The following is a 12,919-nucleotide window of genomic DNA, read 5'->3' as shown; positions in this document are numbered from 1 at the left end:
TCTTTTAATGAGCAGATAGCAACAAATAATTGAGTTTAAAGCCACTATTCTCAACATTTAAGTGACAAATTTTTTTAAAGGTACATGCTTATAGACATAATCATGGAAAACACACAGAAAGCAATTAAAACCCTTATTTTAGAAAGCCGACTTCTGCCAAGTGTGACAATTCATGCTGAGGTAGGAGTCACCATGGGCTCCAAGCTACTTGAGCTATTACTGTTTGTTGCTGGTGTAACAATTTCACTAGCAGGTTTAGAACATTTAATTTCTGGCAAACTGCATATAATTCTGGATACAGAGATGTTGCTGCTAATTGTTAATCGGCAGCAAATAGGAAGTAGCAACTTCAAATACATTCTTTCCCCATACAGTACACTCATCATTACCTTCTCCAGGTTTGGGGTCCCAGCCCAGTCTCTCTCCTATAGGTGAAAAGACATCTTTCACAAACTCCTGGATTTCCTCATAGAAGTCTGTGTGGGACAAGAGAGTTGAAAGAATCCCCAGGTTACAGCTGAGGTCGCTCCATACAGTATAATTGGGCTCATTCACAAAAGCCTCCATGACTTTTAGAACCTCTACAGTGCTAATGATTCCAGCTCGAGCCTGGGATAGGAAAAAACACAAATTAGCTCAGCCTTCAAGTCAAACAAGGCAGAAGAAACAAACACGTATACTGGCATTATCTACTGCTAGTCTTTTTTTTCCTTGTTTAAGGAAATGAAGCTCAGTAAGCTCCCAATACTGTTAGAATAAAAACCTTATTTTGACAACCTTTTATAAATTTCTTTGCTATTTGTAAAAGAACTCCTTAAAAAATTACACTGTACCTCCTAAGTTGGGAACAATAAAAACCAGCTAACTTCTTGTTTCTACTCAATTTCAGGGCCATCACTCTGACATTTTAAAATTTAATACTTTCAGAAAAGCCGAAAAGAGTTGAGGGCCTGGTTCTTGACAAAGGCTCTTTCAGGGCTGACCTGCAAACTGTCAATTTGACCCTCTCTTTCCTTTACTCACTTCTAAAAGAACATGAGCGGGAGGCTCTATGAATTGAGAGTGCTTTCAGCACTGACTAACGACAGTTGAAAAAAAGAACTTGTGTTCTAGCATCCAACTGCACAAACAGCCTGCTCTCCCAGGACAGGTCTCTCTTGGCAATGCAATCAGCAAATGGGAGGTTTTGTCCATCAATGCTAATCTGCATTTATTCAAAGAAGGAATCCAATCAGCAGTCACAGAGGGCGGGGAGATTTCAGTCCAATTTAAAGGAACACTAGAAAGAATGACAATTTTACCACAGGTAAAGACATCCTGAAGTGACCTAACCTGTTGGGAGTCATAAAGACAACAATATGAATTCTGCTGCTTTAACTCTTTCCTGGAACAAGGCCAAATATGTATACAAGTCTGGGGCTGATTGACTATAATTTGAGTGATAACATACTGTTAAAAACACTCTTGTGTTCCCAGCAGAGTAAAACTTAGGAAAAACAAAATCACTCTGAAGTAGTTTTATAAAAAATCAGTAGAAAAATTTCTTAGTAATGCATATCCATTTGTTTTGAAAGACTTGACTTTTGGCCCTAAAAAGGATAGTTTAAGCAAAGATAGGTTTTTTTAAAAAAAGGACCTTAGAAGCAGTAAAATGAAATTTGTGCTTCAGGCAAATGATATAGGTAATAATCTTGTCACGTTAATTAGTAATTAGCCATTTGCTGTTATCCCAACCAACCTTCAGGAAGAACCATATCCTTCTAATATGCTTTATATACTTCAGAAGAAACAGGACCCTTTAACCAACAAAATGCATCATATGACCTAAGTGTGAGATGCTCACCAGAGAAAAGAGGTCATTTTGTAATCCAAGTCGATCCACCGGGGGCAGAGAGAGGTCACGGATGCCTGGCAACAAACTTTCCAGCATGGCAGAGCTGTACTGGGTCCGATAAAACCCAACTGTTCCCAGATTTAGCTGAAAAGACCAATAAATACTTTTAGCCACTTCCTTTCTCCTCACTATTTTTTTGAGACAGGATCTATATGTAGCTCTGGCTGTCCCGCAACTCACTGTGTAGACTAGGCTGGCCTCAAACTCATAGAGATCCACCAGCCTCTGCCTTCCAAGTGCTGGCATCAAAGGTTGAGTACCACCATGGTTAGCCACTCCATTTTAGAAAAGATGTTTTCTGAGTGGGCACAGTGGCCAGCCTGGTCTACATAAAGAAAAACCCACTACTACCACCAACAACAAAAAACTCAAAAATCAAACTGGGGCTGAAGAGATGGCTCAGCAGTTAAGAGTACTGGCTGTTCCTCCAAAGGACCTGGGTTCAATTCCCAGCACCCATATGGGAACTCACAACTGTCTCCAGTTCCAAGACACACAGAGACATGTATGCAGGTAAAACACCAATGCACATTAAAATAATCATAATAATTTAAGAAACTTCAATATTGCTTATTCTTCCAGATCATAATTTCAAATGCTAACCTATTCCAGAGTACATTTTAAATATTTTTTTAATTTCTGTTACTGTATTTCACAACTGAATTATTTCATACATGACACATTTGATGCCTTTCGAAATTCAGCTGAGCTAAAAAAAAAAATTTGAATAATGAAAGAATAGTTTAAAATTCTGTAAGTGTAGATGACTTAGGTCCAAGGAGAACAAAGCTCCAGTTCCAGATGCTGACTACGACAGAGGATCCTAGACTCCTCTTCATATAATAGAGGCAACGCAAAGCCCCAGAAGATCATGGGCTTTGGTACTATCACTCACAGACTTGCAACAGCTCATGAAAACTGGAATTTATTTTCTTAAAGACAATTCTGGGTTTCAAAGAAAACAGTAATTGAAGATATCTCCTCCATTTATATATATGCACAGGAGATTATCTTCTTCATTATTTTTTACCTTTGCAGTATAAATCTGTTTGGTATAGTGTATTTCTGAGAAAAGCAATAGACATCATTAAGAAAAATAGACACTATTTCTAAATTTTGTTAAGAATAGAAAAATGGTTACTTTTTAGCAATTAAAATTTTGGGAAAACCAGTAACTGTAAGAAAAAAACTGCAGCAAAAAATTTTATTACAAAGTGAAAAAGAATACTAATTCACTGGTATTTTTGCAAAATAATTTTACAGCAGTAGCTAAAAGAATTTTATATTTCAGTTGACATATCAATTTTTATGTATTTCTGATTTATTTGAGAATAGTTATATGAGGACGACACAGTACTAAAGTTAATACAACATTAGAATGGCAGGGCAGTTTGTTTGGCTGGTTTTTCAAGACAGGGTTTCTCTGTGTAACCCTAGTTATCCTGGAACTCACTCTGTAGACTAGGCTGGCCTCAAACTCAAAAGATCTGCCTGCCTCTGCTCTTGGGTGCTGGGATTAAAGGCGTGCACCACCACTGCCTGGCTTTTTGCAAAGGAGGGCAGCTGTAGCGGCAAGACTACAAATGTTCTGTGCACAGTGTACTATTTGCTCCTCCTTTTTTTCCCTTTTATTTTTTTTTAAAATAGTCTCACTAAGCTTGGCTACCTCTAACTCTAACCTCCTGCCTCAGCCTACTGGGTGATACAGGTACAGGAGTGCATGATCAATCCCAGTTAACTCTTACTTTTTATCTCCCACTCCAGTCTTTTTTCCTATCTGCTTAGAAATGTTTTTGCTTTCAAAGTACTAGCCTAAGCTGGGTGTGGTGGAGCATGCCTGTAATCTCAGCACTCCTGAAGCAGAGGCAGAAGCAGGTGAATCTCTGTGAGTTTAAGACCAGCCTGATCTATAAAGTAAGCCCAAGACAGCCAAGGCTATACAGAGAAACCCTGTCTCTAAAAACCAAAAAGTACTAGTCTAAATTGAAAGAATACAATTCTGAGTCTGCCACAAAGGCATAGAGTAAGAGAAATAAATCATTTCAGATAAAGTAAAAATGGCTATGCCATTCTAAACTCACCTTTACCCACTGGTCGGGTTTGACATTTTTCAAAACCACACTCATCTCTGACTTATCCATCAGGATTTTCAGTTTAGCCTGGCTGGGATCTTCACTAGTTGAAATTGTAATAGGAACCATCCACTGAGGACAGTCTTCACCTAAACAAGAAGAGATCAAACAGAACATTTCAAAGACAGCGCTACACCAAAAGAAACGGGTGATAAGGCAGACAGACGACTGCCTGGGTTGTAACCAAGACACATTCTCAACCTTACACTATGCCTGCAGGTGACCCGAACAGCATTAGTGCAGGGACAAGGTAACTTACTGTCAAACTCACAATCAACTAAAGGAGAATGTTGTGGTTTTTTTTTTTTCCTTTGCAGAGCAATAAGGACAGTAATGAGTCTACTGAGGAGTGAGTATTCTAAGGCACTTTCATTTACAGGCTCACACTCCTGCAACATTGGGCAGGACCAATCCCGGGAGCTGCTGTCACCAAGGAGCCACAGCTAAAAGGCAAGGTGGTGCCAGTTATCTTAGCTATCAAGCAGACTTCGTCTTATGCACTAACAGAACTATTTAAAGAAGGTACAGTCAACATTTGAGCAAGCCACACACTGTGCTTAAAAGTTAAACCACAGCTCAAGCCTCCTCAACTGAGAAACTCCAGGTTTTAATATCACCTATATTGTTCACAGATTTAGAAAAACCTGCTGGCCTGTCAGTATTACAATACAGATTATAAATATGAGGCAGAAAGCAGCAACTATGACACCTGAAGATTTAATTGGATACTAACGCCATTAGCTGACTTGTTAGATATATTTATTAAAAGTCTTTTTCCCATTAGGTAAGGAATGCTAGAGATTAAATCCAATCCAACGCTTCCACTGCAATGAGTAGTTAAAAGTGAGAGCAGTCACAAGTAGAAGGTTGTACTTCTTTACTGGATCTTGTGAATATAACATGACAAAACACTGGTGACAGAGAGGTAGCAATACACATAGCTCCCACTACTCAGACTACTATTTTCAAGAAAATGAAACTTAGTTTCTTCAATTAAAATTTAATTTCCTGGGTAAAATTTCGCAGGTAAAATTAGTTTAATAACATAGTTATTGAGAATATAGTAGTTGAGAGAAAAAACTTACAGCTTTCAATTACTTTTTTGAGACAGGATTTTTTCAGTGTAGCCCTGGCTTTCCTGAACTTTTTTTGTACACCAGGGCTGCCTCTGCCTCCTGAGTGCTAGGATTAAAGTAATGCGCCATGACCGCGCCCAGTTAAATTCCCACTCTTATTAGACAGATGACTTTGAGCAAAAAAAAATTTTTGGCGGTAGTGGTGGAACAACTGAGACAAGGTCTCACCCAGCGCTGGCTGAACTAGAACTAGCCCTATCGAACGGGCTCATCTCAAATTCACAGACCCTCCTGCCTCTGCCTCCCATGTGCTGGGATTAAAGGTGTGCCACCACATCCATTTAACTAACTTAGCCATATCTCAGCTTTTTTATGTGTAAAAAGGAAATACTACTTTATGCTAAGGAAAAAAGTTAAGAACCAACTGTGGTGCCCAGTGTAATGCTAAGTAAAGACAGCCACCACTAGGAATAATACTGATTAAGCCCAGGACCTTGAAGAGTAGCACAGCAAGCCCTTAGGGAAGTAGTTCTCACCCTGGGGTGGCAACCCCTTTGGGGGGTGACTGACTCTTTCATAAGGGTCACACGACAGATATCCCGCATATCTGATATTTACATTATCTGCACAATATAATATAAACTCATAACAGTAAAATTACAGTTATGAAGCAGTAACAAGGGGTTGAGAACCACTGACAATAAAGAGTAAGACTAAAGAAATAGTTTCTTAGGTTGTTTTTTTTTTTCCCCTCCAGAGACAGGGTTTCTCTGTGTAGCCTTAGCTGTCCCAGACTTGCTTTGTAGACCAGGCTGGCCTTGTACAAGATTGTGGCCAGAATAATGGCTCAGTAAGTAAGAGCACTGGCTGCTTTTCCAACTGCTAGTTGGTTCGACTTCCAGTACCCACATCATGTCTAACAATTGCTTATAATCCAGTTCTAGAGGCCCTCTTCTGGCCTCCTCAGGTAAACACACAGTCAGTGCACACACAGACAAGCAGGCACACACACACACACACACACACACACACACACACACATTAAATCTAAAGTAGAACAAAACAAATAATAACACAGTATTATTTACTCTAATTTTGAAAACTACTAGTAAGGAATGCAAATTGATTGACTAGTTCCCTTTGATAGCATATTTGCTCACCGACATATGGTCCACTGGCACAGAACTTCTTTTGAGACAGCTTTAGCATTCTGTCATCTTCTACCTAAAGAAGCAAAACAAAAGCTATAAAAACAATGGTGATTTTGGGTGGAGGTGTTCTGTGACAATGTACACGTGAAACCAGTACAAACAAATGTCTTCCATGATGAAGATAAGAATACTAAAATACACAAAACAAAAACAAAAAGTTACTGTTTAGGGAGGGGATCATGAGCCTCACCCCTAGCTGATAAGCAGCTGCTCTGTGTGTGTGTGTGGGGGGGGGGATCAATTTCTTCAGAGGTGTGGTCCCTGGTAGGTTGTTCATGGTCCAGTGGATGGCCCCATACCCATGTGACTACAGTGAGTTTTTTAAAATCAATTAATTAGTTAGCTAATTATTCATTTGTTTTGCTTTTTTTTCGAGACAGGGCTTCTTGTGTAGCCTTGGCTGTCCTAGACTTGCTTTGTAGACCAGGCTGGCCTTAAACTCACACAGATCTGCCTGCCTGTATCTCCTGAGGCAGGGATTACGGGAGTGCACTACCAAGCCCAGCTAACATGATTTCTCTTTTTGGGTTTTCAAGACAGGGCTTTCTGTATAGCCTTGCCTGTCCTGTCCTAGACTCACTTTGTAGACCATGGTGGCCTAAAACTCACAGAAATCCATCTGCTTCTGCCTCCCTAAGTGCTGGCATTACAAGCCTACAGCAACGTGCCCAGCCACTTCATTTATTTATTTGTTTGTTTGTTTGTTTGTTTTTAATGCCTGGTCTACATGGCGAATTTCAGGACAGCCAGGACTACAGAAACACCATCTCAAAAAACTAAAGTAAATAAATGAATAAAGTCAACCCATTTCATTTAGACCTCAGAATAAAAATAAATAAAAGGTCCTCTTCCAATGCTCTGGGAAAAGCCACCCAGTATATACACAAAATAAACTTAATGTAGCAAGTGAGGTGAAGGACTACCAAGTCATCGGTGAATGTAAAAACAATACATCTCTGGTTTTAAAGTACAAGTTTCACAATAAAACACAAATGTGAAGGTGGGGGCAACTACAAATAACTAGAAAACCAAAAGCAATAATTTATGTGTTAAAAAAGGGGAAAAAAAAAAACAAAAAACTCCCAGAAGATAAGTCAGTATAATACTTACCATGCAAGCTCCAGGACCTGAGATCAATCCCTAGCACCCATGGGGTGTAATAATGAAGATTTATCCCAGTGTCTGCAAGGCAGAAACAGCAGATCCCTGGAGCTTGCTGTCTAGCCAACCCAGCCAAACTGACCAATCCCAAGTCCCAATCAGAGACCCTGTCAGAACTCCAAGGTGGACAGTCCACTGACCTCCTCCACAGCTGCACATGCACTCACCCCACCAAAAAAACAAATCTCAACCCACAGGCAGCCCTGCCTTACCTCTCATCAATTACATTCTGTATATTTAAAAGAACATACAATAGAACAGATTTGTGCTTACTCAAATCAAATGTAAAACTAGACTAATAATGTGTTAGTAAATAAACTAAATAAAAGAAACAGAACTGAAAAACGGGCATAGTGGACAAGCCTTTAATCTCATCACTGAGGAGAAAAAGGCAGGAATTTCTAAGCCAGCTGGAGCTACACAGGGGGACCCTGTTTCCAAAAACAAAACAAAAAAATATCAAGCAAGCAAACAAGAATGAAAAGGTCCCAGGTTCAATCCACAGCACCACTAAATGAATGAATGAATGAGTGAATAAATGAATGAATGAATAAATAAAAGTTAAAACATTCAGGCCGAAGAGACTGCTCAGCAGTTACTAGCACTGACTGTTCTTCCGTCCAGAAGACCTGGGCTTAATTCCCCAGTACCCACATAGTAGCTAACAATCACTGTACAACTCCAGTTCCAAGGGATCAAAGCCCTCTTCTGGCCTTTACGGTTACCATGCACACATATGGTGCATAGACATATACAGGAAATGTACCCATCCACATGAAATAATATTTTTTTCAATGAAAATAAAAAATAAATAGGAGTTATGAACATGGATCCAGCTAGGACCGCATAGTGATATTCTGTCTCAGGAGAAAAAAAAAGGAAAAAAAAGACTTTCTACACGCCCACTGCCATCCTGGAACTCACTATATAGGGCAGGCTGGCCTCAAATTCACAAGAGATGTCTGCCCCTGCCTCCCAAGTGCTGAGACTAAAGGTGTGTGCCATTACTCCAGCAGCCTACTGAAGTCTAAAAGGGTGCTGAGCCCAAAGAGAAAAAGTACCAACTAGTAGTCTGCATTAAGTGCAGTCATTAATAAGTATAACAGTTTTGAGAGATGAAATCTTCAGAAGAAACAATCATTCTTGTGTGCTAATACTCTTTTTGTCTTTTCAAACTATCTAGGTAGGTAGTCAGGTGGGCTCCTTCCTCTTCATAAGGAAGTACAAAGATTACAGGTTTAACACATCATATTTGGCTGCACAAGATTTCTAATAGGTTTACCTGTTCAGCTTCCACATAAACAAGAGGGAATCCCATTTGTTTGGTCCACGTATTCATCACAGCTGCTATAGGCTTACCACTGGCATTTTCCAAACTTTCCCAGAGATCCTCTACAAGGTAAATGAAAACAATAATCTGAAATGTTTACGTTTATTTACTGTATCAGAAAATTCATTTAACTCTTAACATCGCACGGCTTATCAACTGCTATGTCCATCACACAGAGGCTCAAACAAACACCCACCCAAAATGCTACAACTAAGTAAATTCTACTACAAAGAATGCTTCTGGGGACTTGGTGAAGTGCTTGCCACCCCAGGATGAGGTCCTGAGTCAGATCTCCAGAACCCACATGAAAACTGGGAACATGCGCTGGGTGTGGTACTGCCTGTCTTTAATCCCAGCATGTGGGAGGCAGGGGCATGAGGGTCTATCTAAGTCTGAGCCCAGCTTGGTCTACATAGTGAACTCTAGGATAGCCAGGACTACATTAAAAAAGAAAAGAAAAAAACAAAACCTATTTCCAAAGAGGAAAAAAAAAAAGAAAGGAAGAAATTAGTGTCAGCAATATGTTCAGTAAGTTCTAAATAGAAAAATGCAGAAGAATAAGGAGATGACACTAAAAAAATAGGTAAGGACTATAGCAGTGTGGCTTACAAAGAGGTACAGACTTCAACACGAAGGAAATGCAATGGAAAGTAGCACAATATTTGTGAGAGGTAGCTTCTGTCTTAGCTCAAGAGATGGAGCAGAGCAAGCTACAATTACTGGGTTAGTAGGCAATCACAAAATTCTAACAGGTCATAAAGTCATAAATTTAGGGAAGAACAACGAGAAACAACAGGGCACTGAAATTTCTGCAAGAGGATGAAAATCATTCCCGGTGGCCCAAGTATAGGGGAATGCTGATTATTTCTCATAAATAGCACAAATAAAAACACTAAATAGCCAGGCAGTAGTGGTGCACATCTTTAGTCCCAGCACTCAGGCTGGGACTGAGTGCTGCTCTGGCAAGAGATCACATCCAAAGACCTTCTAGGTCTATATGATTGGGCTGGAGTACAAACACGCCTTCAATCCAGGAGACACAGGCAAGTGGATCTGAGTTCAAGACCAGCCTGGTATAGAGCAAATTTCAGGTAAAGAAAAGCTTAGGTCCAGGCGTGACAGTACATGCCGTTAAACTCAAACAATAAAGATAAAATTATTGTTTGTAGAAGGAAGGACCCGTGATTCAAAGTGATGTCTAATTGAGTGACAGAAAAAAGTGATGAATCAGAAAAAGATTTGGCAGGACAGGATATGCCCAACTCTCATGAGAAGAGAGGAAGGGGAAGCTACTGAAGGGGCAACACAGAGAGGAGAGCAGGCAGTTTTATTGGGACAGTAACAGAAAGATGGGTTACAGAGAGAGAACACAGGTGAAGACTAAATAAGCCAAAGAATGAGAAGGAGCCAGGAGATTAGAGCAGATTGCTTGAGTTAGTTTGAGGCCAAGCAGAGCAATTCAGAGGCTGAGAGAAAAGCCAGACTGAGTAAGTTAGCTGGGAGAAGAGTTTGAGCCAGAACAGCTGAGTTGAGCCAGCTAGCCCAGAGCTCAGGAAGAACAAGAAAGGGAGAGCTTATCAAGCAGTGAGTCTCAGGGGCTGAAAACATCCTAGGCCTAGATTAAATTGTACAGAGACTAGAAGCTTCCAGGACTAAGCCTGGGTTAGCAGACAGAGGCAGTAGGCCTCCAACAAAACAACTGAAGCAGGCGAATCAAAGTTCATTTCACAACCTCCCCACCCCCAAATTCAACAGCAGATTTTGCTGCTCAAAGTGTACTCTATATCTGAATACATTAGATCTGCAAATGACTCATCATAAATGACTCTTCCTGTGTAGACTGACATTTTATCTCCAGCACCCCATTGTCTAGTGCTGGGGACTCAAACCCAGGGCCTTTATCTGTAGTTATAGTTCAAGTTATTGAATATTGCCTCTGAGAACAGGTCTAGCTCAGGCTGGTAGTGCATATGCTTTATATGCATGAAGCCCCAGGTTTGATCTCCGGCATGATAAAAAGAAGACAGGAAGAATGGAGATAAAAATTAAAATGATAAGAAAAACACAAAGATTACCTGTGGCTGCATTCTTTTGCTGGAACTTGGTTAAATACATGTTCATTCCTTTCTTAAAGTCCTGAAAAATAGAATTTTAAATTCAGTGAGTCAGACCTCTGAATTTATAGCAGATATGTACATTAGTCAAAAGTAAATGTACTCAAATAATAAAGTGTCAGATATTCTGAAAAGCGCAGATCCTTTTGAAGCCCACTTTAGCTTTTTAAATGTGGTGCCTTGTTTATCTATCTTTGACAGTGTGGTGGTTTGAGAATAGTCCCCACAGGCTCACATGTTTAAATTCTTGATTGCCAACTGATAGATCTGTTTGGGAAGGATTAGAAGCTGGGGCATTCTAGAGGAAGTATGTCACTCCGGGCAGACTCCTGCAATTCCCATTTAGCTCTCTCTGCCTGATGGTTGTCTCAAGAGAGCTCTTTGCCAGCAGTAGTGGGCACACACACGTCTGATCAAGGCAATTGCCTATAATCCCAGCACTTGGGAGGGAGGCCAGTTTCCGAGTCCAACACCACCCTAGTCTACAAAGTGAGTTTCAGGACAGCCAGGGCTACAGAGAGAACCCCTATCTCAAAAACAAACAAACAAACAAACAAACAAAACGAGACCTCTTAGCTACCAGTGCCATGCCTGTGTGTCACAGGCTCCCCACAGTGGTGAGGTGTTATTACAGTCCCTCTGGGACTGTAAATCCCATTAAGTGATTCTTTCTAGAAGTTGTCTTGGCCATGGTGTTTTGTCACATCAATAGAAAATTAACTAATACAGACAGGGTCTCACTATGTGGCCTTGATGACCTAGAACTCATGGTGTAGACCAGGCTGATCTTGAACTCAGAGAGATCCACCTGCTGCTGCCTCCCCAATGCTGGAATTACATGCTCAACTGTTTTTAGGTTTATATCAGCTTCCCATTCTTTGTTTTTGTTTTTGTTTTGTTTTGGAGAAAAGGTTTCTCTGTGTAGCTCTGGATGTCCTGGAACTCAATCTGTACACTAGGCTGGCCTGCAACTCAGAGATCTGCCTGCCTCTGCCACCCCAGTGCTGGGACTAAAGATGTACACCACCATGACCTGGATAGCTTCTAATTCTTTCCACAAGAATACTAACTTGTATATCATTCATTCATCTAGGAAACTCTAATAGCCAATATAAAAAAGAAATATAGATAAGCTAAAATTCAAACCAAAATTTTGTTCATGCTTTAAAACTATGGTTTCATGATACAGGACTGAAAGAATTTATTATTATTACCTTATCGCCGATGTAGTCATGTAGCATTCGGATAACAGATGCACCTTTGCTGTATGATATAGCATCAAATATCTCATCAACCTCAGATGGGTGGCCCACACTGACCTGGCAGACAGTGTGATTCAGGGTTATGACAGGAAGCAGATAGCCTGTAACACTGAATTACATAAAAAGCTTTCTAGGAAAACCCTTCTAACTCATGATACTCTTTTGCCTTTAACTCGCTCACTCATAAAAGTATATGACAATCCTCAAAAACTAAGAATAACCAGCCTAAGTAAAACAGGATAGATAGTAGACTTCCTACTGCAGTTCACAGCCTAGGTTTTCTCCTTTGAGGAAATGCAAGCTATTAAAGCTCCAATTATTCTTGAGTGTGTCTGGGGAGAATATTAAGATGAACACATTTGATTTCTTCCACTAACCATAACAGGTTAGAACAGCAGCTCTCAACCTAAGCGTCACAAATCCTTTGGGGGTTGAATGACCCTTTCCCAGGGGTCAAATGTCAAATATCCTGCATACCAGACATTTACATTGCAATTCATCATAGTAGTCAAATTATAGTTTTGAAGAAGAAGTGAAATAATTTTACGTTTGGGGGGTCACCACAACACAAGAAACTATTTTAAAGGGTCACAATGGTAGAAAGGTTTGGAACTACTTGTTGAGAACAATGGTTAAAGCAGAATTATAACTCCAGTTCTTTGGATAAAACATTTATAAAGTAGAAGAGCCACCTGGGTATAGTGGCTCACTCCTTCCTCGCTCTCAGGAAGCAAACAGA

The 12,919-nt window shown here is 40.1% G+C and overlaps 1 protein-coding gene across 2 annotated transcripts in view; it reads right to left on the bottom strand.

The window, feature by feature from the left end:
- The window catches only part of Npepps (aminopeptidase puromycin sensitive), a 93,350-nt gene that overhangs the window by 17,204 nt on the left and 63,227 nt on the right, over positions 1-12,919 (bottom strand). For both annotated transcript variants that reach the window (XM_021642015.2, XM_060386853.1), the window contains 7 exons: positions 12,133-12,237; positions 10,880-10,940; positions 8,757-8,866; positions 6,263-6,326; positions 3,976-4,115; positions 1,844-1,978; positions 390-609 (listed from right to left, as the gene is read on the bottom strand). In XM_021642015.2, the coding sequence (XP_021497690.2) occupies positions 390-609; positions 1,844-1,978; positions 3,976-4,115; positions 6,263-6,326; positions 8,757-8,866; positions 10,880-10,940; positions 12,133-12,237 (835 nt within the window). The remainder of the gene's footprint in view (positions 1-389; positions 610-1,843; positions 1,979-3,975; positions 4,116-6,262; positions 6,327-8,756; positions 8,867-10,879; positions 10,941-12,132; positions 12,238-12,919) is intronic.

Source organism: Meriones unguiculatus, chromosome 7, assembly GCF_030254825.1.
Source record: "Meriones unguiculatus strain TT.TT164.6M chromosome 7, Bangor_MerUng_6.1, whole genome shotgun sequence".
Lineage (NCBI taxonomy): Eukaryota > Metazoa > Chordata > Mammalia > Rodentia > Muridae > Meriones > Meriones unguiculatus.
Note: the sequence above shows the minus strand (reverse complement) of the source record. Positions and strands in the feature narration are given on the sequence as shown.